General features: G+C 47.2%; 2 protein-coding genes across 3 annotated transcripts; one reads left to right on the top strand and one right to left on the bottom strand.

Moving 5' to 3' along the window:
• Positions 1–7,315: 7,315 nt before the first annotated feature.
• bet1 (Bet1 golgi vesicular membrane trafficking protein) lies at positions 7,316–9,181 on the top strand. Its single transcript, XM_084696953.1, has 4 exons — positions 7,316–7,480; positions 7,881–7,990; positions 8,123–8,179; positions 8,388–9,181. The coding sequence occupies exons 1-4, from the start codon at positions 7,462–7,464 to the stop codon at positions 8,541–8,543; spliced, it is 342 nt and encodes a 113-aa protein (XP_084553079.1). The 5' UTR covers positions 7,316–7,461; the 3' UTR covers positions 8,544–9,181.
• A 165-nt stretch (positions 9,182–9,346) lies between these two features.
• On the bottom strand, positions 9,347–22,920 carry LOC146295796 (putative acyl-CoA dehydrogenase 6). Of its 2 annotated transcripts, none has more exons than XM_084696951.1 (9): positions 22,677–22,916; positions 18,462–18,582; positions 13,285–13,414; positions 13,089–13,195; positions 12,570–12,737; positions 12,191–12,364; positions 11,396–11,557; positions 10,503–10,653; positions 9,347–9,798 (listed from the first exon to the last, which is right to left on the bottom strand). In XM_084696951.1, the coding sequence occupies exons 1-9, from the start codon at positions 22,872–22,874 to the stop codon at positions 9,708–9,710; spliced, it is 1,302 nt and encodes a 433-aa protein (XP_084553077.1). In that variant the 5' UTR covers positions 22,875–22,916; the 3' UTR covers positions 9,347–9,707. The 2 variants fall into 2 exon arrangements, with proteins under 2 accessions (XP_084553077.1, XP_084553078.1); XM_084696952.1 differs by lacking the exon at positions 9,347–9,798 and adding an exon at positions 9,805–10,062 and having other exon boundaries at positions 22,677–22,920.
• Between the last annotated feature and the right edge of the window lie 137 nt (positions 22,921–23,057).

Genomic DNA, 23,057 nt, shown 5'->3' with positions numbered 1-23,057 from the left:
CAGTTTCTATTTCGTTTAACCATGTTTCAGATTCGACCACAGTTTCTGGTTCCTTCGGGAAAATTCAATCTCCAAATACTGTTTGAGCCCATTCTTGCCCAGGCATAAATGCAGGAGGAAGGTAAAATCGGGACAATGCCGTTCATGGAATAATAAACCCTTTCCCCTGGGAAGGCAGGCCATGTCCGTCGCCGCTCTGCCTACTCCTGGAGGAGAGAGGCTGTCCTGATCCAGCCATGACTTACTTGGGAAAGCTTGTCCTGGGGGATGGAACACTGAATCCAAGTGACTTTCAATTACAAACACACATCGGCAGCCACAGCAGGAAGGCAGTGTGGGAGATGTGGTGTCTACCGGTAAGGTAAGCTGGAGGATCAAATATTATCTATAAAAACATGGGACAATATATCTGCACAGAACAACACATATTTTTACCTCAGAAAAAATGCTAATGATAATAATAACAAAAATAATATATTCCATGAACAGACGCTTTTATCCAAAGCAATGAATGGGAGAGGGGGGATTTTCACCTGAGAGTTCTTGATCTGCAGTCAAATTAGTCCACCCCAGACAAAACCTGGTTACCATTTCAAACAGCGTACTGAACGCAGGGATAAAACATAAAAAAAGATAACAATTTAGCGCAGGTGACACCACTGGCCTTTGTACAAAACAATGTAACGTGGAGACCCACAGATAATGCAGGTAGCATCCATTGGGAACGCCTAAAACCAAACCAATTTAGGGGTGAGAGGTCATGATGTAATCTTGCCACAACCAGGAGCTGCATCACCTCACTCAATTAGCAGGAATAAATCTGCCTAGCAACCCAAATAAACCGTCCCAATTTCGGCTCAAAATTCACGAAAGACTCTGATTTTCCAGCTTCAATTCATGAACGTGTGCAGCTCCGCTGGCCTCTCCTTATCGGTCTGTTTCTACTGTTTCACCCCACACACCATACCCTTCATGTTGACCCTTCATGTTGACACCACAGAGGAAAACTCATTATCCAAACCTTGTAATGTGACGCTAATCACCAGGCCTAAAATCACTTCAATCGCTTTCATTAGCTCTAATGTCACTTCATCCTCTCATTAATTAGAGAAGCAAGCTCTCACATCCTTCTCAGTTTGCCTAAAGGCTTTTTAGCCTTCAAAGCTATGTGGTGATATCAGTCCGATCCAGCAGGTTCCTCTCTCATAACCGTCATAACATCAGTGGTGAGGCTGCAAGGATGCTGGCCTGCTCACAGGAGACCTGACAAAACAGGTGGTTTGTTACACAACTGTCTGGGAAGACATCCTCGGAAACTGTTTGGAAAAGGGCAGGCACTTTACAGTGATAATAATAATAAAAAACTTCGCAGATGATTGGGTGAAATATCTGTCAATGATTGGGTGAAACATCTGTCTATCACTTGTTAACTTCAACCACGCCTGCCTCTAGGTGCCAGTAGTAAGGTGCCAATTGGCCCAAGTTGGTTGGGCGCAAATGGATAACTCAAAGCTTGGCAAGACAGATTCTCGTGATCTTGTGAATCCAGCAAGGGGAGCTCTTAGAGACCTTTTGGTCGCTTGTAACGAGGTGACGAGTGAGATGGAAAGTCTGGTGTTGTCTACAGTGTAGGTCCTGGATGGTGTCTATTCTCTTGGTCTGAACACATTGACTGTGACAGTGCGGGTTCTTTGTGTAACTGGATCATGACAGCCGGGAAGGAAAGTGTTCCAGCTGTATAAACACTCCGACAGCCTGTGTGTCTGGCCTAAGGCTTTCTGGAGATGACGAGCGTCAGTGTTGTGGGAGACGGAGTGATTATATCTACACTATCATGCTACCACTCTTCAAACAGTGCACTGCCCCAGAATCTGTCAAGGATCCTTCGATTCTAAGGAAAACCTCAGTGTATTGAGAGTAGGTGCCAATGAAAATTACGGAAAATTCACATCAGTGAAAGCCAAAGATAAAGCTAAGAAGTTACTGTTCATCCGCAAGTTGCCATTGTAGATGTATGGCTAAAGATTTACTCATCTGTCGGTTTCAGCTGAAGGAGAGTGGAGCTTCTCATCATGCCGAGTCCAGTAAGAATCCACCCTGTTCACAGGCTTATTTCAAGTACTGTGTTTGTGTGATTTGACAAAAGCCTGAGGGTGACATTATTCTTCCCACACTCAAAACAGATCCCGGGGAAGATCGGAGAAGGAGCTGTCAGAAACACACAACCAAATACATGGAGGATGAGAGGATGAGGATGAGAGGATGAGGATGAAAGGATGAGGATGAGAGGATGAGGATGAGAGGATGAGAGGATGAGAGGATGAGAGGATGAGGATGAGAGGATGAGAGGATGAGAGGATGAGGATGAGAGGATGAGGATGAGAGGATGAGAGGATGAGAGGATGAGGGGATGAGAGGATGAGAGGATGAGGATGAGAGGATGAGAGGATGAGGATGAGAGGGGAAGACAGGGATACAAAGAGAGGATAAAGGGCTTATGCGAAATAAAAAACAGAAACAAAGAGAAAAAGAAAGAGTACAGGCAGGTCTAATGGAGTCCGACAGCGCCAAGCTTTGAGGGATATGTTCTGATGTTTTTCAGGACTTTAAAATACAGACAGGCCTACTTGCTTGTCCCAAAGCATAGTCAAATCGAGGGCAGTGTCTTTCTACCTGAAAAAAGATCATTGGGGCCCAGGATTTTAGAAAACGATACGATAGGCTGTGGTGGCAGTGTTGCCAGATTGGAAATGGTGAAGTATCGTATCAAAGGCACAAAATGATCGTATTTGGAGGATAATTATTGTGTCTCTCTACAGTCAGAGCTTTTGCAGAAGGTGGAACGTATTGGTAATACCCATTCCAAAACTTGTAAGGGCGTAATAATTAGTTTGTGAAAGACCCAGAGTAACAGAAATATCTGACGAGGCAAAATCCAGGACGATTTGGAATCCCTGCCGGACGCATTTTTTAGGTCTCGAAAAGAGGACATGTGCGGGTAAAAGAAAACGTCTGGTCACCCTACTTGTTCCAGTCATGAATTTTTGTCCAACCAGCTACCTACATTTACCGAGCATTCAGACCGTTTGGCCTTGTTCATCTGTTCAAACATCCGTCTTATTGCTGATGGGTATCATGGTAGCCCCCAAGAGGGCTTTGGGATTTAGCACGTTGTTAATAACTTATTTTGCATCAAGGACAGAAAAAAGGATAGGCTATTGTGATCACAAGAGTGAACACAAAAACACGTCACGAATGTCTGCGTGGCAGAACACAGTTTTTAATCACGGTGATAACAACGCTATGGCTCATCTTTCCGCGTGACGGCCACGTGTCTTATCTCCCCTATGTTTACGGATCGATATTCTCTGGTTCCATCACAAATGGTTGGCACTCAAACGGATTAAGGCCGTAAGAGAATACTCAATCCCCTGCTCTAAACAAAAGACCGCATAATCGGTATTGACTCAATTTAAATATTACATCAATGGGTGACATGAAATCAACTGTGTCCAGCAACTCTACGGAGATAAACCGAAGATTATTTTTCGCTGCATGTCACCACGACTACAGAGCCTACTGTAGCCACGCCGAGGCCTAATTGATTTAAATAACACGGATGCGGTTGCAGAAGAAAACCATTCGACATCTTAATTTAATTTGAGTAATAGTTTCGCTCATTATGATCGACCGGAGACCCCCTAAGGTATTCAACCCCATTGAATACGGAGAGGAAAGGCTTTTACGCTGATGGTGCAGAGCCGCCAGTTTTCTGGCAGTCCTCTCTCTTTCTCTCATTCTTTTTTCGGTCCTGGGCGCTCAGTCAGCAAGAGGGTGGATACAATCAAATTCGTTTTATTGATACCGACGGATATTCAGGCGTTCAGGTAAAACTGTGTGCACAGTTACATACTTAATAAAGTTACCTATTTTCATTCATTGCCTTATTTAGGTATAGCGTCATTGATTCTTTATTATTTCCATATTCAGCTTGTCTAGGCCTACTGCAGACGTACCAGTAACAATCAACTATCTAGAAAGCTACAGCAATTACATTAAACCTCCCTTTTCCCTGTTGGATTGCATCATCAGTGGTGTGAATCAGAGTCAGAGCTTCATTTGAAATGCACTAATTTGCAGTCAAGTGAATTCCAACATAGCTTAAGGGCCAAAGGAATTCCTTTAACTGCAGTTCAGAGAGATGTCAAGTGTGGGAATCAGATCCCCCAATCTCTGTGTTTAAAAATAGTAAGAACACCTTGCCTTCTTCCTTCTGTCTTTCATCTCTTCTCCCCGCTGCCTCACTCCCTCATTTCTCAGGGAAGCGTTCGCTCTCCCAAGGAATTAACGTATGAACCGACACAGGCACCTGGAACCCTTGGACCTTATAGCTGAGTGGTTAAAGCATATTGGTCTACATAAAAATGTATCTTCTCATCACAATTCCAATTTTTCCCCCTAAAAAGACAGCATCATTTCTATTTACAACCAATCAATAACCACAGTGGGTTTTCTCATTTATTGCATCTTTTTAGCCAAACTAAAGAATCGAAAGCAATAACAGAGTGAAGTCCCTGGAGCATCTATTCCACACTAAATCCAATAAAATGATTGATCGTTCGTACCGAAATGTTCTCTCTAATCTGAGCCCATCATTCAAATAGTCATTTCAAACATTTCTTAAATGATCTCACTAGGGAACGAGCACAGGCTGCACTAATCCCAGGTTTGAGTGTCTAAAGATGTTTGACCCCCACCAGGTCAATCGAATCTGATAGTCTCTGAGCGGGAGATGCTGAGAAGGAGTCAGATGGCTGAGCGGTGAGGGAGTCGGGCTAGTAATCAGAAGGTTGCCGGATCGATTCCCCGCCATGCAAAATGACGTTGTGTCCTTGGGCAAGCACTTCATCCTACTTGCCTCGGGGGGAATATCCCTTTCTTACTGTAAGTCGCTCTGGATAAGAGCGTCTGCTAAATGACAAAATGTAAATGTGAGAAAATAAACCGCTGTCCTCTACACTGACGTTCACAGTCCCAGCCAAGAGAAACGCTTCGTAAGATGACTTGTGATAAAGCTAATCTCCTCAGATCCATGACGATGGCCGCAATGCACATTCAGCTAAATCAATAGAAGCTTTCTTCCACTTTGACACTAACTCCGTGGCACAGTGTGCATTAATGTAGGGTGGAGGAGGAGGAGTTGGATTAGAAGAAATGGTCTTTGAGATGTATTTATTTATGAGGCGTCAGGGATCAGAATAAATTAACGTCACCTGAGACGTTTGAATCTTTGAGATCATATTACCTGTCTTCGGTGCCACTGGCATTGTTTGGGGGAAAGATGATTAATGTGTGGATAAAAGTGACAAACCCATGATAAACAGCACCCGGGATCTCATTTCGTGCGACTATAAGGAGAAGAGTTTGCTAGTTTGGAAATATTGCCGATCTCTCTTATCCTCTGAGTCACAGAAGGGTATAAAACATGGCCATTGTTAAGCCCACTATTAAGCCAGCGAGGCAAATTATTTGCACCCTTTGACAGATGCCCCATTTCAAAACAGCAGAAGACAATCAGTCTCAGGGAATGACAACCAATTGTCTCTGTATTCAGGTATATTTAGGCGTATCTTTTACCAATCTGCTTTCAAAGTGATCTTCCTGGCCTCAGACAACAAATAATAAAGAAAACAATGACCGGGGTTGAAAAGGTTTGCAAAGAACTTGCTGTGACTGTTCACATGGTAGGCTACTGTTGTAAAAACAAACACACATCTTGGCATAACATGCAGACGGATGCTCAGTCAACCTGCCGGTGAAAAGCTGATTCCTAATTCTCACCCTTGGTTCCTGCATCCATGTGAACAACGCTAACCTCATTATCCAGAGAGTTCTTACTTCATTAGATTTCACCAGTAATCACCAACTTCTTATTGAAATTGAATCTTTAAATATCCTTTGAAATATTTACCATAACCTCTCATAGCCACAGACACACATCATTAGGCCGGATCAGGGGCGGTTCTACATGGGGGCCTATAGGGGCCAGTGCCCCTGTAAAAATGTCCCTGGCCCCCCCTGTGGCCCCCCTGAGCTGACTGAATTATGTTTTAAATTTTTGTACACGTTTTTCTTTTTCTAGTAAACATCATGAAATGAGGAAGCGACATTGCAGCCCCATTGCCCCTTTTCAGATCCTCCTGGCATCTTTTTCCCATCCATTTTATTATTTTCGCATCAGCTTAATCGTGCTAACTCCCTCTACAACAATGACGGTTTAGGGTTGTCTCTATGGCAACAACCTTAGTACACACACTTGTGTTTGAGAATGAGTGCATGCGGGACTTGTGTGTTGTAACGTAGCCTAACGTTGGCGAAACAGCGACCATCAGTAAACTTTATGGGTACAAACAACAGTTTATATTATATATTAAGATGTTCTTGTCTTTACTAAAATCAAAACTAATCAAAGGGCAGAGTGCTCTTACAAATGGAGCGATTTGACTTTTGGCTAACGTAATAGACTCACTGTTTTTGCTGATCCTGAATCGTCTTTAGCATACATTACATTCATTACAAATGTAACTTTAAGTTAAACATGTGTGTTTAAACTTCACCTGGGGTAACTGACTTCACCTTCAAAGGCTCGGGGGCAGCTCAGTCGCTCCAGTCTTTGCCGGGATGCGGTGTCACCGCACCGCAGCAGACTCGCTGTGTGCGAGCCAGACTGTGTGAATGCCGCTCTACACGTTTGATGCAGGGACGAGGGGCAGGGGGCTAAGAACACGTTTAAAATAAAACTATTTAATCGTTCACTTTTGGTAAATGTAGGCCGATTGTTCAGTTCAATGTTTTGAGAAGCTTGTGGACATAGTGACGGTTTGTTTTAACAAGGACATTTTTTGGATCACCAAAGTTAGGGGGGCAGCTGGTGGGGCAAGGCTCTAGAGTGTGTGTGCCCCCCTGTAGATCAGCCCTTGATTTCTCAGGTACTGAATGATTTTTCTTCTATGTCCGGTACATACAGAATATATATTGATATGTTATTTAATAATGCAAAAAAAGAGATATGAGGTCTGAAAATAGAGTTTATGACATTAATCAAGAGGGGATTATGGGAAGAAGAGCCAGAACGTGACTCATCTGGCCACATTATTACTTCTTACACGACAGAAACCTGTTGCTGTAATTATTAATGTAATCTCTACTGGGAAATGCCAACTAAAATTGTATGGGGAAAGTGGATATTAGTATTTTTAGATCTCTTTGAAAAGAGAGGGGCGGAGTCGATCATGTGAACAAAAGCCCTGCCGGCTTCCGTAAGATGTCGTGGCGTTATTGCACTAGTAATCTCACTCATAGCTATCTTGAGTTCAGCAAATTTACACTCACAGCTACAGGAGCTGGCATAATTACACTACCTTTACCGGGTTTTTTTTCTACTGCCAATAATAAATCAAGATGCGACGTGCCGGTTTGGGTAAGATAAATATTTATAACTGTATCTGTTCAGTTTGCTAGCTGTAGCTTCCTAGCTACAGTAACTAACGCTACTGTAGCTCTTACTAGCACCAACAGTAGCTTGCTAACAGGCCTACTGCACTGACGTCAAGCATGCTAGTTAAATCAGCAGAAATTAGCATAGCTATTCAAATAATATATTAGAAACGTGTTTTGTGTTTCTTGCTCCCCTCGGAACATCCTTGTAACCATTATACTAGCTAGCTATCTACGTCATCATTGCCATGGCAAACGTTCACTACCGCTAGTAGATTCAGCAAGTTCCCTTATTGTGGCCAATTAAGTTATTTAAATAGCTACCGGTGTTAAGCATCCACAGCCTTGTCAGTCATGGTAAATTTGTTTTGTTTTCCACATAGGGGAAGGAGGGCCTCACGGAAATTATGTGGCAAGCGGATACAGCGTCCACGAAGAAGAAAATGAAAACTTACAGGAAGCTCTAAGGGCAAAAGTCAACGCCTTGAAACATGTAAACACTTTATCAGCACATTTACAAGACCTAGAGACTACTAGTACACAACTACAGTGTTCTAAAAGTAGCTAGTCTGCTAAAGTAATTTATCTCCTACAGTAACAATCCCATTTTACAACCCTCTTCCAGATGACAATAGAAATTGGAACAGAAGTCAAGTACCAAAACAAAATGTTGGAGGAAATGGTGAGTATGATGTCTTTCACACACAGACAAGACTAGCCTGATATCTTAAATAGCCTTAGCACTGTGATGATGGAACCCCACATCTTCGAACAGTGACCCTCCAACATGATGCTGCGAGGTCGCTGTTCAACTCAGATCTGCTCGGGCCTCGACTAGTCCCCCCCAACACACTTACGATGATCGTACGATGTGTTCTCTTTCGATGCAGGACTCAGACTTTGACTCAACGGGCGGTTTGCTGGGAGCCACCATCGGCAGGGTGAAGCAGCTGTCCAGAGGCAGCCAGACCAAGCTGTTGTGCTACATGCTGCTCTTTGCTCTGTTTGTCTTCCTAGTCCTCTACTGGTACATCAAGCTGAGGTGATGAGGCCCCCCCCCCCCCCCCCCACACCCTGACTTCTCACGACCCCTCATCTGAATCTGTGCCATTGACCCTGGGGTGCTCTATTGGACGTGACCTTGACCTCGTTTGGGAGAACTAAGTTGGGTTGAATCTGGTGCCTGGATACAAGACAAAACAGTGTTTGGTTTTATGTCGATCTCACGACAGCAAGATTCCAACTTGATTCCCCTCTGCCAGAAGTCTTATAATCAGGAGGTCTTCAACAGTAATTTAAAACACTTGATTCTAATATAATTAGCTTGTTGATGTTTTAAATCAGTTGGTTATAACTTGCCAAAAACCTACAGGGAAAAAAGTGGTTCTATTAGACAACTGCGAGATGAACCAGGTATACGTTAACCTGTAATGTGAATGCGCATTGTGTGGTTCTAAAACAGTAGTAAAGATGGCTGGAGGACCTATCTAAAGGAAGGTATGTTCGATAATGATCACTCTGGAGTCGCAGTGGAGAAGCACAGCATGTCCCTGCAGTTGGTGTGGAAAGAGAGACATTGGTACAAAACTACCCCTGTCATGTCCTTCCTGGAGACAACATCCTCTCCCTGGATCTCAACTATCATGTTTTATATGTAAATAAACTAGATTTATGTTTTATTTTCCATTCTGTGGTGCTGTAACGCGTCTCCATGGTTGGGCTCACGTACCAGATCAGCCACTCTGACTGCCAGATTTAGTTTAATTTAGACAAGTGGATTCAAACTGTACATACCGTTAAATGGCTTATTGAGACTATACTACAAAAAATTACAAGTTCCAGGCAAAGGTTGATCTAACAACAAGATGACTTCATTTACAGACGTGGTGAATATCAAGTATACCTTGCTGAGTCATGTACATCAGACAGGACGCATCGGTTAAGGCGACGAGGGATATAGCACAAGGCTATATTAATGAATCCTGAATTTACATATGCTACAAAACTGGACCCTAACTGTCACTCAGTCTCAAGAGTCAGAAACATTCCACCATAAACACATCCCTGGTTACCGTGGGTACAAACCTGATCACAGGACACATGCCCTGAAGCTCTTATTATTATTATTATGTTTCCATGGATTTACTGCTAATAAAATGCACTTCGGGTGACTCATTCATGATCAATCGTATTCGTCACATATGATGACATCACTTCCTGGGTAGGGTGTCCATGTATTTGCAGATGATGGCCAGCATGACCTCATCGGCCCCTCCACCAATAGACAGCAACCTGGAGTCTCTAAACAGAAAACCAGACACAGAACAGGCAGTGACTGACAGTTCTAATTTTTAGCTGCCTTATCGACAACAATGATCATCTTGAATACTTGTTCGAACTCTGTTTCTAACAGTGTTTACATTTGGTCATTTAGCAGAGGCTCTTATCCAGAGCGACTTACAGTAAGTACAGGGTCAGTACAGTCAGTACATCTCAACCCCCACTGTTTCAGTGGTCAAAGTAAAGGAACGGTCTGTATTTACTGGCTGCATCGAAGCAATGGACCTGGTATTTGAGTAACCACATCTCAGATACCAAGCGTGGTGCATAATAATAATATTACAGAAAAACAATAACATCTCAAACAGTCTCTCAAAATAAATACCAAAACTGCCCCAAAAAAATAAATCATGGATTTGATTAGGCAGCTGTGCAGAGACGCCTATATCCTTCAAACCAAAAAGAATTTCAGGAATTCTAATATGCTGTTGTAGTATATAGGCTAGCTGAAAACTGTTGGTAAGAGAGAAATCACATACAGATTCTGATATTGATCCTTATTTTAAAATTAACGTTACAAATGATCAGATGTGCATAGACTTAATGCCAGTACGTTTTGAGAAATCAAACCCCCCCCCCCCCCAGCAGTGTCACTGGGCACACAGCCAAGGTTACATTTACATGTAGTCCTTTCTTAGGGTCAGTGTGGTTGATCCGTCACCCACCTGTAGAACCTGCTAACCAGAACGTCGTTGGTGAAGCCCATGCCCCCCCAGAACTGCAAGCAGCTGTCTCCCAGCTCTCTGCACAGACGCCCCGCCTTCAGCTTAGCCATGGACGCCAGCTTGGTCACATCATGACCTCTGATGAACAGAGCTGGAGGGACAGAGGGAGGAGGGGAGGGAGGGAGGGAGAGTAAAACAGGGAGGGGGGATAGGGGAGGGAGGGATCATAAGGCAGGGAGGGAGAGAAGGGGGAGAGAGAGGAGGGAGGGAAGGGAGAGAGAGGAGGGAGGGAAGGGTAGAGTAAATTGTTTGGAAATATCTCCCTTGTTCAGACACTTCTAATAATAAGCAGTTTGAATAAAACAGAAGTGAAAAGGAGCGAGAGAGATGCCTCCAGTGATAAGCGTGGGTTGTTAACATATGCTGTGGTCTAGGCAGCCGTGGTGGAGCCTGCTAGGAGTGGACCACACAAGCAGTCCTTCTACAGGTTTGGGAGAGGAGGAGAGGAGAGGGGGAGAGGAGGGGAGGGGAGGAGGAGAGGATGGAGAGAGGGTTGGGTGACTGCCACATTCAGGCTGTCTCCACCGACTGCCAGCGGAGGTTGGCAGAGTGTTTCTGAGGCTGGTTAACAGCTCCCAAACGTGACACAGTCATCAGTATTCACACCACGGGCCGAACACACGAGGCATAACAAGGCACTGGAACACTGCCCGACAGCCAGATAGACCATCCTTTTCAAAAGGGATAAAAAAAGTTATCATCTGTGCCCTTCTCTCTCCTAAGTTTAGGCATGTTGGAAATGGCTCCCGTGACGTGCCAGGTGGGCAGAGCAGAGGATTTCCCCCCCAGGTTGAACCAGGAGGGCTTGGTGAGGTGTTTGAGGCAGGGCTGACCTGTGGCGCGGTGCAGGAGCGAGCGGAGCAGCTCCACCTCTGTCTCCAGCTCGGCCAGGCGGAAGTGGACCGTCTGGTGGTAGAGAACAGGCAGCTTGAAGATCTTCCTCTGGCGTGTGTACTGGATGGTCTGCTGGATAATGTTGTCCATCATGGTCAGAACTGGATGGAGGCAGGGAGCAGGGGTGTGGGGGAGGAAGGAGGCAGGGGTGTGGGGGAGGAAGGAGGCAGGGAGCAGGGATGTGGGGGAGGAAGGAGGCAGGGAGCAGGGTGTGGGGGAGGAAGGAGGCAGGGAGCAGGGATGTGGGGGAGGAAGGAGGCAGATGGTTAGTGTAGGAAACAACAACAGGGTTCCTGCGTGTCTGAGCTGGGCTGGAAGTGTCTTCCAGAAACTGATGAGAGAGTTTAATAACGGAGGGAGGGAGGGTGAGGACAGGTGGGAGGAAACGAGGGAGAGGCCTTCTTCCTCATTTAGAGCAGTAATTATGGAGCAGTAAGTGATTGGTGAGATGGACAGCAGTTCAGGTTGTGTGAGTGTGTAACAGATCTTTGCGTAAGCATCTGTGTTGATGCTTCCTGATGTCGTCAGCTAGCGTCACAGACTGCTGAGCCGCTGTGAGACGAAGACTTCCTGCTCATCAAACGCTTCTATAAACAATGAGACATATTAGGTCTAGAAGAGAGTATTACTGTAGGAAGAGGAGAAGCGTTTCTTTGGGACTGGTGTTCCTTGGCAGACAGACTCTGTCAGGATGTGTCTCTGTGGGAAGTGGGAGAAGGAGGGGGGTCTCTTACTATTGGCAACAGCCCAAAGCCTCTCTTCCTGGAACTGAAGCATTTGATAGGTGAAGCCCATCCCTTCCTGGCCAATCATGTTCTTGCAGGGAACGCGGACATCGTCGAAGAACACCTCGGCCGTGTCAGACGACCTCATGCCCATCTTGTCGATCTTGCGGGCAATGTGGATTCCTGAGAGAGAGGGAGAGAGATAAAGAGAGGGAGACAGAAAGAGAGAGAGACAGGGAGGACAGAGAGAGGGGAAAATAAAGTTCTGAAAGGTTGAAAAAATGTTTTTGAAAAAAAGAAACCTGAAAAAAAATGTTTTTAAAGGTAGAAAAAAAAGTTGATAAAAAATTATCAAAAAACAAGTTTGGAAAGTTTCAAAAGGTCTCACCAGGTAGATTCATGGGCAGGCAGATGAGGGACTTATTCTTGTGTGCCGGCCCATCACTGGTGTTGGCCAGCAGACACATCCAGTCTGCTTGGGTCCCGTTGGTGGTCCACATCTTTCCTCCACTCACCACAAACTCATCACCCTTCCTCACCGCCCTGGTCCTGATGCCTGGATGACCGGGGGGGATATATAGGGAAGACAGGGGAGAGATGGATGGATATATAGGGAAGACAGGGGAGAGATGGATGGATGAAGAAGATGAAAGTGTGGATGAATGGAGTTGGATGTCAAGAAAGCCACGGAGAAGCAGCAGGAGGAGGGAGGAGAAGGAGGAGGAAGAGGAGGAGGAGGAAGAGGAGAAGGAGGAAGAGGAGAAGGAGGAGGGAGAAGGAGAAGGAAGAGGAGAAGGAGGAGGAAGAGGAGGAGGAGGAAGAGGAGAAGGAGGAGGGAGGAGAAGGAGGAAGAGGAGAAGGAAGAGGAAGAGGAGAAGGAGGAAGAGAAGGAGGGAGGAGGCCGTACTTGCGACGTCAGACCCAGCTCCGACCTCACTCACACCCAGACAGGCCACCTTGTCTCCCAGGATGGAGGGCAGCAGGAACTCCTGTTTCAGCTCTTCTGAACCAAACCTATAGAATGACCACACACACACACAAAGATCTAGGTATTGGGTGACATATGAATGTAAGAGACCACAGAGGGTAATCTCCATGGTTACCTGGCCAGGGCAGGGGTGGCCATGTCCGTCTGGACTCCGATAGCCATGGGGATCCCTCCACAGCTGATGTTACCCAGCTCCTCTGACACTGCAACACTGTAGCTGAAGTCTAGACCCAGTCCTCCGTACTCTGCAGCAGCACACACACACACACACACACGGTCAGAAGCAGTACACACACACACACACACATGGTCAGAAGCAGTACACACACACACACACATGGTCAGAAGCAGTACACACACACACACACACACATGGTCAGAAGCAGTACACACACACACACGGTCAGAAGCAGTACACACACACACACGGTCAGAAGCAGTACACACACACAAACACACTGTCAGAAGCAGTACACACACACACACACGGTCAGAAGCAGTACACACACACAAACACACGGTCAGAAGCAGTACACACACACACACACACACACAGAATCTTGGCCTAATTAGTGGGGAAATCCTGCAGGGTCCTGATGGGACTTGGCTCAGGGTCCTGATGGGACCTGGCTCAGGGTCCTGATGGGACCTGGCTCAGGGTCCTGATGGGACCTGGCTCAGGGTCCTGATGGGACCTGGCTCCCCTGTGAGCTGTGATCAGAACTGTGTTGTAAAACAGCTTTGGACCTCGCTGAGTTTAGAGCGGGATTACAGGCAGATGAAACACCAGACGGAAGGTGCACGTTGTAGCCATGCGCTGTATTCCAGTACGGCCCACACGGCACATGTACAGGATGTGGAAAGGCCCTTCCTTCATCTGAGGTGCTGCCTCAGCCACAGCAGCTCCGGACTTCAGGTCTTTAATGAGCTCCAACCATGTGTCACCACATCCAGAGGAAAGACAAGGACGAACCCCCACATGGATGATCTGCTCTCAGGAAGAGACGCCCGCTCTCGTTCTTTTCCTGTGCTGAGGGAGAGATAACCAAGGGGCCAAAGCAGGCTGTCTTCTGAATGACAAACATGAACATGATCCCTCCTTGGGTTCTCTCACTGGACTGGGCCAGTGATGGATCCGGGGGGTTCCAGGACAGTAAAAGTCCCTCTTTTCATCTTCGTTTGATTGTTTTTGCAGACGTTCTTTTCTCCTTACAGTATCTTTCTGGGAATTTGTCATGCTTTATTATTGGTCAGTTTTTAAGGGAAGTGTGGTGATAGAAAAAGAGAGAGAGTGAGCGCGAGAGTGAGAGAGCGAGAGAGAGGGGAAAACATTCAACATGGCCCTGGGCCAGACTGTTACTGCGGTAAGGCCTCAGCCATATTCTAGCCTCTCTGGGCACAGCACAGCTAGGAAAAGATAACTTGCAAACTGCCCTGACAAATGTACAGCTTCAATTAATTACTTAATACATCCAACCAGACAGTAATTCAATCAGAATACTGTAAATATCTAGTTTACACACTGACACTGTTGACAGACTCCCTAACGACCCGTGACTTGGCACTCGAAACGAGGCAGAAAGACAAACAGACTGTAATCTTCCACGACAGATTAAGTAGGAGGCGACAGGAGACAGAAACTATCACTCACCAGCAGGGGGTCAGAGTCACCTGCCAAGGTTCCTGTCTGGATAGAGCAGGCGGGGGGGGGGGAGGATGGGGAGAGAGGGGGGTGAGGAAGGGAGGAGGGGAAAGAGAGGAAGGGAGGAGAGGGAGGAGAGGGAGGGAGGGAGGGAGGGAGGGAGGGAGGGAGGGAGGGAGGGAGGGAGGGAGGGAGGGAGGGAGGGAGGGAGGGAGGGAGGGAGGGAGGGAGGGAGGGAGGGAGGGAGGGAGGGAGAGGGAGGGAGGGAGGGAGGCGGGGCAGTCAGTAAAACAAACAAGAGAGAGCTGGAGCCTCTTCACCCCCCAGAGAGAAACATCTGCAGCTGGAAATGTTCACATGCTGCGGACGGAGAAGGGGGGGTCCAAAATCTGGAAGAGCCGGGAAGCTAGGCACAGCAGGGGGTTATGTCAACCCTGGCTGTCACCGACGGACCACATGTTCTTTGGTTCCTTCCGGCCTTACCTGGGCTCAGAGCCCAGCTGCCTCAGCGTGATGTTCAGATGCCGACATCTCCAAACTACCACTGGTCTGGAGGGTGGAGGGGAGGGAGGGGTGACCTGCTGAACCACTGGTCTGGAGGGTGGAGGGGGGAGGGGTGACCTGCTAGACCACTGGTCTGGAGGGTGGAGGGGTGACCTGCTGAACCACTGGTCTGGAGGGTGGAGGGGGGGGAGGGGTGACCTGCTAGACCACTGGTCTGGAGGGTGGAGGGGTGACCTGCTGAACCACTGGTCTGGAGGGTGGAGGGGGGGAGGGGTGACCTGCTAGACCACTGGTCTGGAGGGTGGAGGGGAGGGAGGGGTGAGCTGCTGGACCACTGGTCTGGAGGGTGGAGGGGAGGGAGGGGTGACGGAGGCATGAACAGCATCGCTGAGTAAAGGAACACAACAGTTCACGCTGCCTCCTTCAACACATCCCCTGACTGATCCGTGCTCTGAAACTCAGAAGAACGGCTCCTAAGCAACCGCTTGATTGGCTGCGTCTCCGCACGGAGGTCTGAGCCAGCCAATTGATCTCATGCGTGTCTCCATGACAACTCGCCACGGCGACGGGACCATGCGCACCTCACTTGACTGCGATGCCGTCATGCTCGTCGCGGTGTGTTCGCCGTTACAACGCTTTCAAGCGAAATCTCAACTCACACACACATGGGCTGATCATCTCCGTGGGGGGGAAGGGAGACTTGGCAGTGATCTTTGACCTCTCATGAAGGAACAGGAAGTAAAGTGGAGGACCGCCAAGCCCCGCCCACAGGAGGGAAGACAAGGTCAACATTGGAGTATGATTGGTGGAACCCCAAGTCTCTCTCCCCGATAGCCATACCCCTGCCAACACTTCCCGTTCGGCTGTTAAAAAACAATCCTGCTTTTTCGTCTGACGGACTGGAGGGTGAAGGGTCAGCAGTCCTGGTCATGAACATCATTTTAGCAGATGTTTTCCTATTTTATTATTATTACCCAAAGTGACGTACAGTCCAAGGGGGTGGGATTTAAACCTGTGACCTCGTAAACTGCAGTCAAATGCTCTGGCCGCCTGGCTGTTACGGTGTTGAATGGTGATGAACTGTTTGGGCTGAGAGAGGCCAGGAGAACAGAACAGAACCCTGGTCTTCCCCCCGCGTCAGGGCTCCTATCTGGGACGATCTGGGAGGGGAGCTGGCAGCTGCTGTGCTGTTTGGAGCCGGTCCACAAAGCATCTTCCAAGAAACTGTGCTTTCATAAGACGACCCCCACTACAAAGCTACACCATTCCTGCAGTGCTGGAGAGAAATACTCACAGCTCCAACTCCCCATAAAGACATTCCAGGATGACAGAGGAAGGTTTTCAGGGTTGTTCAGGAGTGTTTCAGTGAACACTAGTCATCCTGAGAGTAATGTTTCGAGGCAGGATCTCTGCGTCATCACAGTTGCAATTCCAGGTTACTGCCGGGCCATATTACTCCCTAATTAAGATGTTCCCTCGTCTCCTGCAAGGTCATTTCCTGTCCAGGTCACAGCTCCTCTCCTCTTGATACTGATCCTGGTAGGTGTCATCCAGATCAGTGTTCGTCCTCTCCAGACAGACAGACTCCTCTCACAGTCGACTGTGTTCCTGGACTGTAAAGCATCTCTGAGGCTGCTGGGTGTGGACATGAGGATATGTGCATTGCGTTCTGAAGTGCTCGCATGTCTACATTGTTGTTGTTTGTAAAAGCATGTTGATATATGTTAACTCTATGTCCATTGTAAGTGTGTGTTTATGCGTCTTCATTCCATTACTTTAATTTCATTACTTTGTCTCTTCCTGCTGCTGTAACGCCCACATTTCCCGCTTGGTGGTTGATAAAGGCAGCGTTACCTTTTCAAACAAGCAAGTCGTTTCAAGGGTAATAACCTTGATAAATAACTTGATTCAGCACTTGAATGGGAAAATAAAAGACCCGGCAAGTCAGAATTTTCTACCGTACAGAAAATGCTTAGTTTAAATAATGTGTCCTTCACGTCTCAACACCACGAGTGTTCGCATTAAACACAAGCGGCGCAGCGAGCAGTTTATATCATTCAAGGTTACCCATTTGGCCCTCTGCTAATCTGCTATGAGACAGCATCGTTCTATTCTAATCCTGTACACTAATGCCCCAGGCCTCAACACTCAGCACTTTGTAATGCAACCCCTCCCGGTTCTTATCTACAGATTTAAAAGCCTATCTCCCCAAAACGAACGACCCTGAGGCTTCACTGCCGTGCCCTGCTTCATTCCCAAACGCTGGAATTTGGTTTGAGTCGTGTTTACGGTGTCCCTTGGCTTTCTTTCTTGCCGAGTTACGCATGAAAATATGTGGTGAAATTGTCTGTAGTTTGTAACGACACACAGCTGGTGGCCTTGTAGAAACTAACCATATGTGTTTACTTCGTGTTGCGGTAAAGTTAAACCGAGCCAACGGCACGACCCATTTAAGGCAGAGATGTTAGCGCGTCTCAAAACGTACATTTACCAAGTCCACAAACTAAACATTCGGAAAACTTCGCTTGCAAAACTAATGGTTCTTTAAGATTCATAAGATAATTGTCTGGCGCTGTGGTTGTCATTAAATGAAACCCTGCTCTCTCAGATACAAAAGCTAGCCTTTGTTCCAACTCTGATAAAAAACGATGGCGCGAGTTTGACACCTGCGGCGTCGAGCCCATTAATGTCAGTCTGGTACCTTAACCACTACAAAACGCAGAGCTACAAAAGACTTCCGGTTCTAATTTTTTAGAACACTATTCTCCATATTGACACGGAACAGACCATTGTGTAAAAAAACAATACAGTTCAGTCAGTGTCTCGAGTGTATAAAGCCAGCGCTCCTCTCCCCTCACATAACGGTGAAGAGGCGAGCATCGGCAAAGTTCAGGTGTGTTTTAATAAGGTAAATGGCTGCTGATGGCAGTTCAGACAGATGGATATGTAAGTGTAGTTGCGTCGCACGTCAGTGTCCCTTCCTTCTGATCTTCCCCCTACTGGGATTCAAAACTCAAGACCTCTCACTTACAAACTTGACTGCCACTTTTATACACATCCATTTAACCAGCTACGCCACGGAAAAGCTAGCTGTATTTATACAGAGGAGTGAGTTGAACCAGTTCAACTCTGTACCAGATGCGTACCAACAGGCTTGTTGACTCCCAGGAATCCAGCGTTGCCCAAGACCTTGAAGACCTTGTGAGCAGGGAACATCCCCTCAGCTTCCCACTGGTCCACATATGGGTTAATCTCCTGGTCAATGATCTGGGAGAGAAACAAACACACTTTACAAAAATACACATCTGTGGGAGTTTTTTTAAAGCATTTCTGCTCTGTCAATATCTGCCTGCCTCCTTATTAGTCTGTCAGCAGGTCTGTGTACTTGTACAGGCAGTATGCCTGCTTGTCTGTCTGCAATATTGCCGTCCCACTAATGAATGACAAATATAAATAGCTTATCTCTCCCCTGACAGTATTCAGGGAAATTGCTGGCCATTAGGCTGTCTCCATTCACAGTGTGTGGAAGTGTGAATGAAGGGAGAAGCCACGGTATCTTTGGACATGCCCAGCAATCCTGCTGTGTTCTGTATTGTGCAAACTGTGTCTCTCTGTAATCTCATGTCAGCAGACTTCTGGCTGCGTGTGTGTGTGGTGTGTGTGTAATATAGTTCTGTATGCCATGACAAGAGGGGGATGTTATCCAACATGATACAGCCCACATACAGGGATGGTCAAATGTTCAGTTTTCTGGAGGGGACAACCAGCATACACAGCAAACCATGGTAGAACTGGAGGGGCGAGACTTTTCCAGCCACAGATGGGCAGTCAGCCCCCCTGTCAGGACCTCAACACTAGCAGACAGCCCCCCTGTCAGGACCTCAGCACTAGCAGACAGCCCCCCTGTCAGGACCTCAGCACTAGCAGACAGCCCCCCTGTCAGGACCTCAACACTAGCAGACAGCCCCCCTGTCAGGACCTCAGCACTAGCAGACAGCCCCCCCGTCAGGACCTCAGCACTAGCAGACAGCCCCCCCGTCAGGACCTCAGCACTAGCAGACAGCCCCCCTGTCAGGACCTCAACACTAGCAGACAGCCCCCCTGTCAGGACCTCAGCACTAGCAGACAGCCCCCCTGTCAGGATCTCAGCACTAGCAGACAGCCCCCCTGCCAGGACCTCAGCACTAGCAGACAGCCCCCCTGTCAGGACCTCAGCACTAGCAGACAGCCCCCCTGTCAGGACCTCAGCACTAGCAGACAGCCCCCCTGTCAGGACCTCAACACTAGCAGACAGCCCCCCTGTCAGGACCTCAGCACTAGCAGACAGCCCCCCCGTCAGGACCTCAGCACTAGCAGACAGCCCCCCCGTCAGGACCTCAGCACTAGCAGACAGCCCCCCTGTCAGGACCTCAGCACTAGCAGACAGCCCCCCTGTCAGGACCTCAGCACTAGCAGACAGCCCCCCTGTCAGGATCTCAGCACTAGCAGACAGCCCCCCTGCCAGGACCTCAGCACTAGCAGACAGCCCCCCTGTCAGGACCTCAGCACTAGCAGACAGCCCCCCTGACAGGACCTCAGCACTAGCAGACAGCCCCCCTGTCAGGACCTCAGCACTAGCAGACAGCCCCCCTCTCAGGACCTCAACACTAGCAGACAGCCCCCCTGTCAGGACCTCAGCACTAGCAGACAGCCCCCCTGTCAGGACCTCAGCACTAGCAGACAGCCCCCCTGTCAGGACCTCAGCACTAGCAGACAGCCCCCCTGTCAGGACCTCAGCACTAGCAGACAGCCCCCCTGTCAGGACCTCAACACTAGCAGACAGCCCCCCTGTCAGGACCTCAGCACTAGCAGACAGCCCCCCTGTCAGTACCTCAGCACTAGCAGACAGCCCCCCTGTCAGGACCTCAGCACTAGCAGACAGCCCCCCTGTCAGGACCTCAGCACTAGCAGACAGCCCCCCTGTCAGGACCTCAGCACTAGCAGACAGCCCCCCTGTCAGGACCTCAGCACTAGCAGACAGCCCCCCTGTGAGGACCTCAGCACTAGCAGACAGCCCCCCTGTGAGGACCTCAGCACTAGCAGACAGCCCCCCTGTGAGGACCTCAGCACTAGCAGACAGCCCCTCTGTCAGGACCTCAGCACTAGGAGACAGCCCCCCTGTCAGGACCTCAGCACTAGCAGACAGCCCCCCTGTCAGGACCTCAGCACTAGCAGACAGCCCCCCTGTCAGGACCTCAGCACTAGCAGACAGCCCCCCTGCCAGGACCTCAGCACTAGCAGACAGCCCCCCTCTCAGGACCTCAGACCCCGGGTCAGCACTGACCCCGGGTCACCGGCCGAAACCAAAGTGCCTACAAGGAACCTGGGAAGCTTTATGGAAAAGGTCTGATCTGCTCGTGCTTCACTGTGGTTATTCAGCCGGATCAGGTTCCATCGCTATCCTACCATCTTTATCCTGTTGTAGAATGGGAATGATTAGTGTAGGCCTAATACTGATGCACTGGTAACTTTGATTGGAAATCTATCAGTGCATCAGTAGTTCCACCCGGGGGCCTAGAAAAGGGCAATAAAACTCTAAACAGATGTAATGCAAAAGGTCCTTAAACATTTTAATAAACAGGGCTGGGACATTTTAGACTAAAACAATTAAGTGCCGCTCAAAAAAAACAAACTGCTACATGTTTCAGAGTTAACTCTGCTCTCTACTCCATTATAGCTGTTACGATCGTTCTAATGCACTAGCACCTTTAATGGCCAACAGTCAAAACACCTTTGACAAACTTGACAATAATTCTGCTTTCAAGCTTTCCCATTGAGCACAATACCTCTTCCATGGCAGGTAGAGGTAATTAAAACCTACCATTAATTTATTTTATTATTTATTTTTACATCAAATGGGTTATTCATTCAAACAAAGATACATTCTGTGCTCAAACCACTATCAGCTTCTATGAGTCATTTATCATAATGGGTTTTGTTTTAATTTCGGCACCACTTATCTAACTAATGCAAAATGCTTCTTCATGCAACAGTTGTAGCCACCTGGCTAGGCTGGAACGTATTTCCCTGTAGGCTTTGAAGGAAAATGTTTTTTGTGGGACAGCTTATCTGTTACGGATTCCATTGTATTAGCAAAATGGACAATGACTGTGTTCTCTTCCCAAAACACACAGTGCTAAGTTAGCCAAGTACCCTTCCCAGCCAAGAAAAATCTTCAATGTTCTACAAAACGGAAAGTTGTGAAGATGAACAACCTCTATCTGGGCATAAATATTGTACAGACCGCCCTACAGTATCCATCAGATAATAACGTGATAATTCATCTGCGTTACCCAGCACGCAAGCATCAGACGACCAAAGGAAGGCGGACAAAAGGAAGATATTAACAGGAACTTTAGGCGTAACTGTTGTAATTGATATGTTATTATGGCACTGTAGTATTATTATTTATTTTCGCCATAGGCTACATTAATCAGATAGCTAGAGGAATCAAGATGTTACTGTTGCTATTACGCAATTGAGATGTTACTGTTGAACTGTACTATCATTGCTTCACTGTGCCTTGTATCTGAGATGTGGTTGCTTTGCGATGTAGTTTGTAAATACTGTTCCTTGACTCTGATCACCGAAACACTGTTAGAACAACGCACTTCTAATCCTTGATCTTCTGCTGTATTTTCAACATCTACCGTTTGTATGCCACTTTGGGTAAAAGCATCCGGTAAATACAAAGTCCAAATTAAATGTATTTCACATACAGAGCTGAGAACTACATGTGGGGATAAAACTGAATCCCCTTTTATATTTCCCCCGTGATTTAAATGTTGGTCAATCTTTCCTCTCTAATCCTTTGATTTACCAAAATATTTTAGTTTTCACATCCTAAATTGACTTTAAGTAGGCCAGTACATGAACACTGTGTAGAACTACAAATGTTCGTAATATACATGGTTTGATACCAAGCACTTGTCAACAATATTTAAAACTAAAGAAAAACTATGTAAACACTTAAGAAACTTCCAAGTCACCATGCAGACTTCCCCCTCACCACAGAACGTCGTATCAACCGTGGGCTCATGCCATTATTGCCTTTTATTATTTATGTTTATTGCCCTTGTGTGCAGATAGTTATTCAACACTGACCTCTCACCTACTTCATGTTACTGTTACTACGTCAGGTGCCTAGCTAAGGTTATAGAAAAGTCAAAATGGAGATTGTTTTTGCACTGTGTAGCTCTAATGCAGGGAACATTTCATGGCTGTTTGTTTTAACCGGAGTTTTTATTAGCAAGCTTGCCAAGCAAGCTACTGTTGCTGAAGTTAGCAAGACGGCTAAGCTAGCTAGCTAGCTGTGTTCATACCTTTCTGAGGGAGTCCTTCAGCGCCAAGTGCTCCTGAGTATATAGTAAATGATCTCCCGTTGTCTCAGGAGCACTGCTGGGTTTGGGCTTGGTTGATACTTTTTCAGATAACGTCCGTACTAAGCCAACCGACGTCAATTTGTAGAAATTGCGGCTAGCTAAGAAGTTTATTCTCAGCGCTCCTTCGCGAAGAGCCATGTTTACTTTCTGCCCGACGATTCCTAGCTGGTGACTTGCACATGCGCATTGGGTCACAACACAACGACAGTCGGTGATCGAGTCAGTGGAGCTGAACGGTTATAGGCCCTACATTTCTAATGAAGTATTACAAAATAATGTTTCACTTAAGCTATGCTTACACTCATTGACAACGGTGATATC

This window comes from Hypomesus nipponensis, chromosome 4 (genome assembly GCF_054491055.1).
Source record: "Hypomesus nipponensis isolate SF chromosome 4, ASM5449105v1, whole genome shotgun sequence".
Lineage (NCBI taxonomy): Eukaryota > Metazoa > Chordata > Actinopteri > Osmeriformes > Osmeridae > Hypomesus > Hypomesus nipponensis.
Note: the sequence above shows the minus strand (reverse complement) of the source record. Positions and strands in the feature narration are given on the sequence as shown.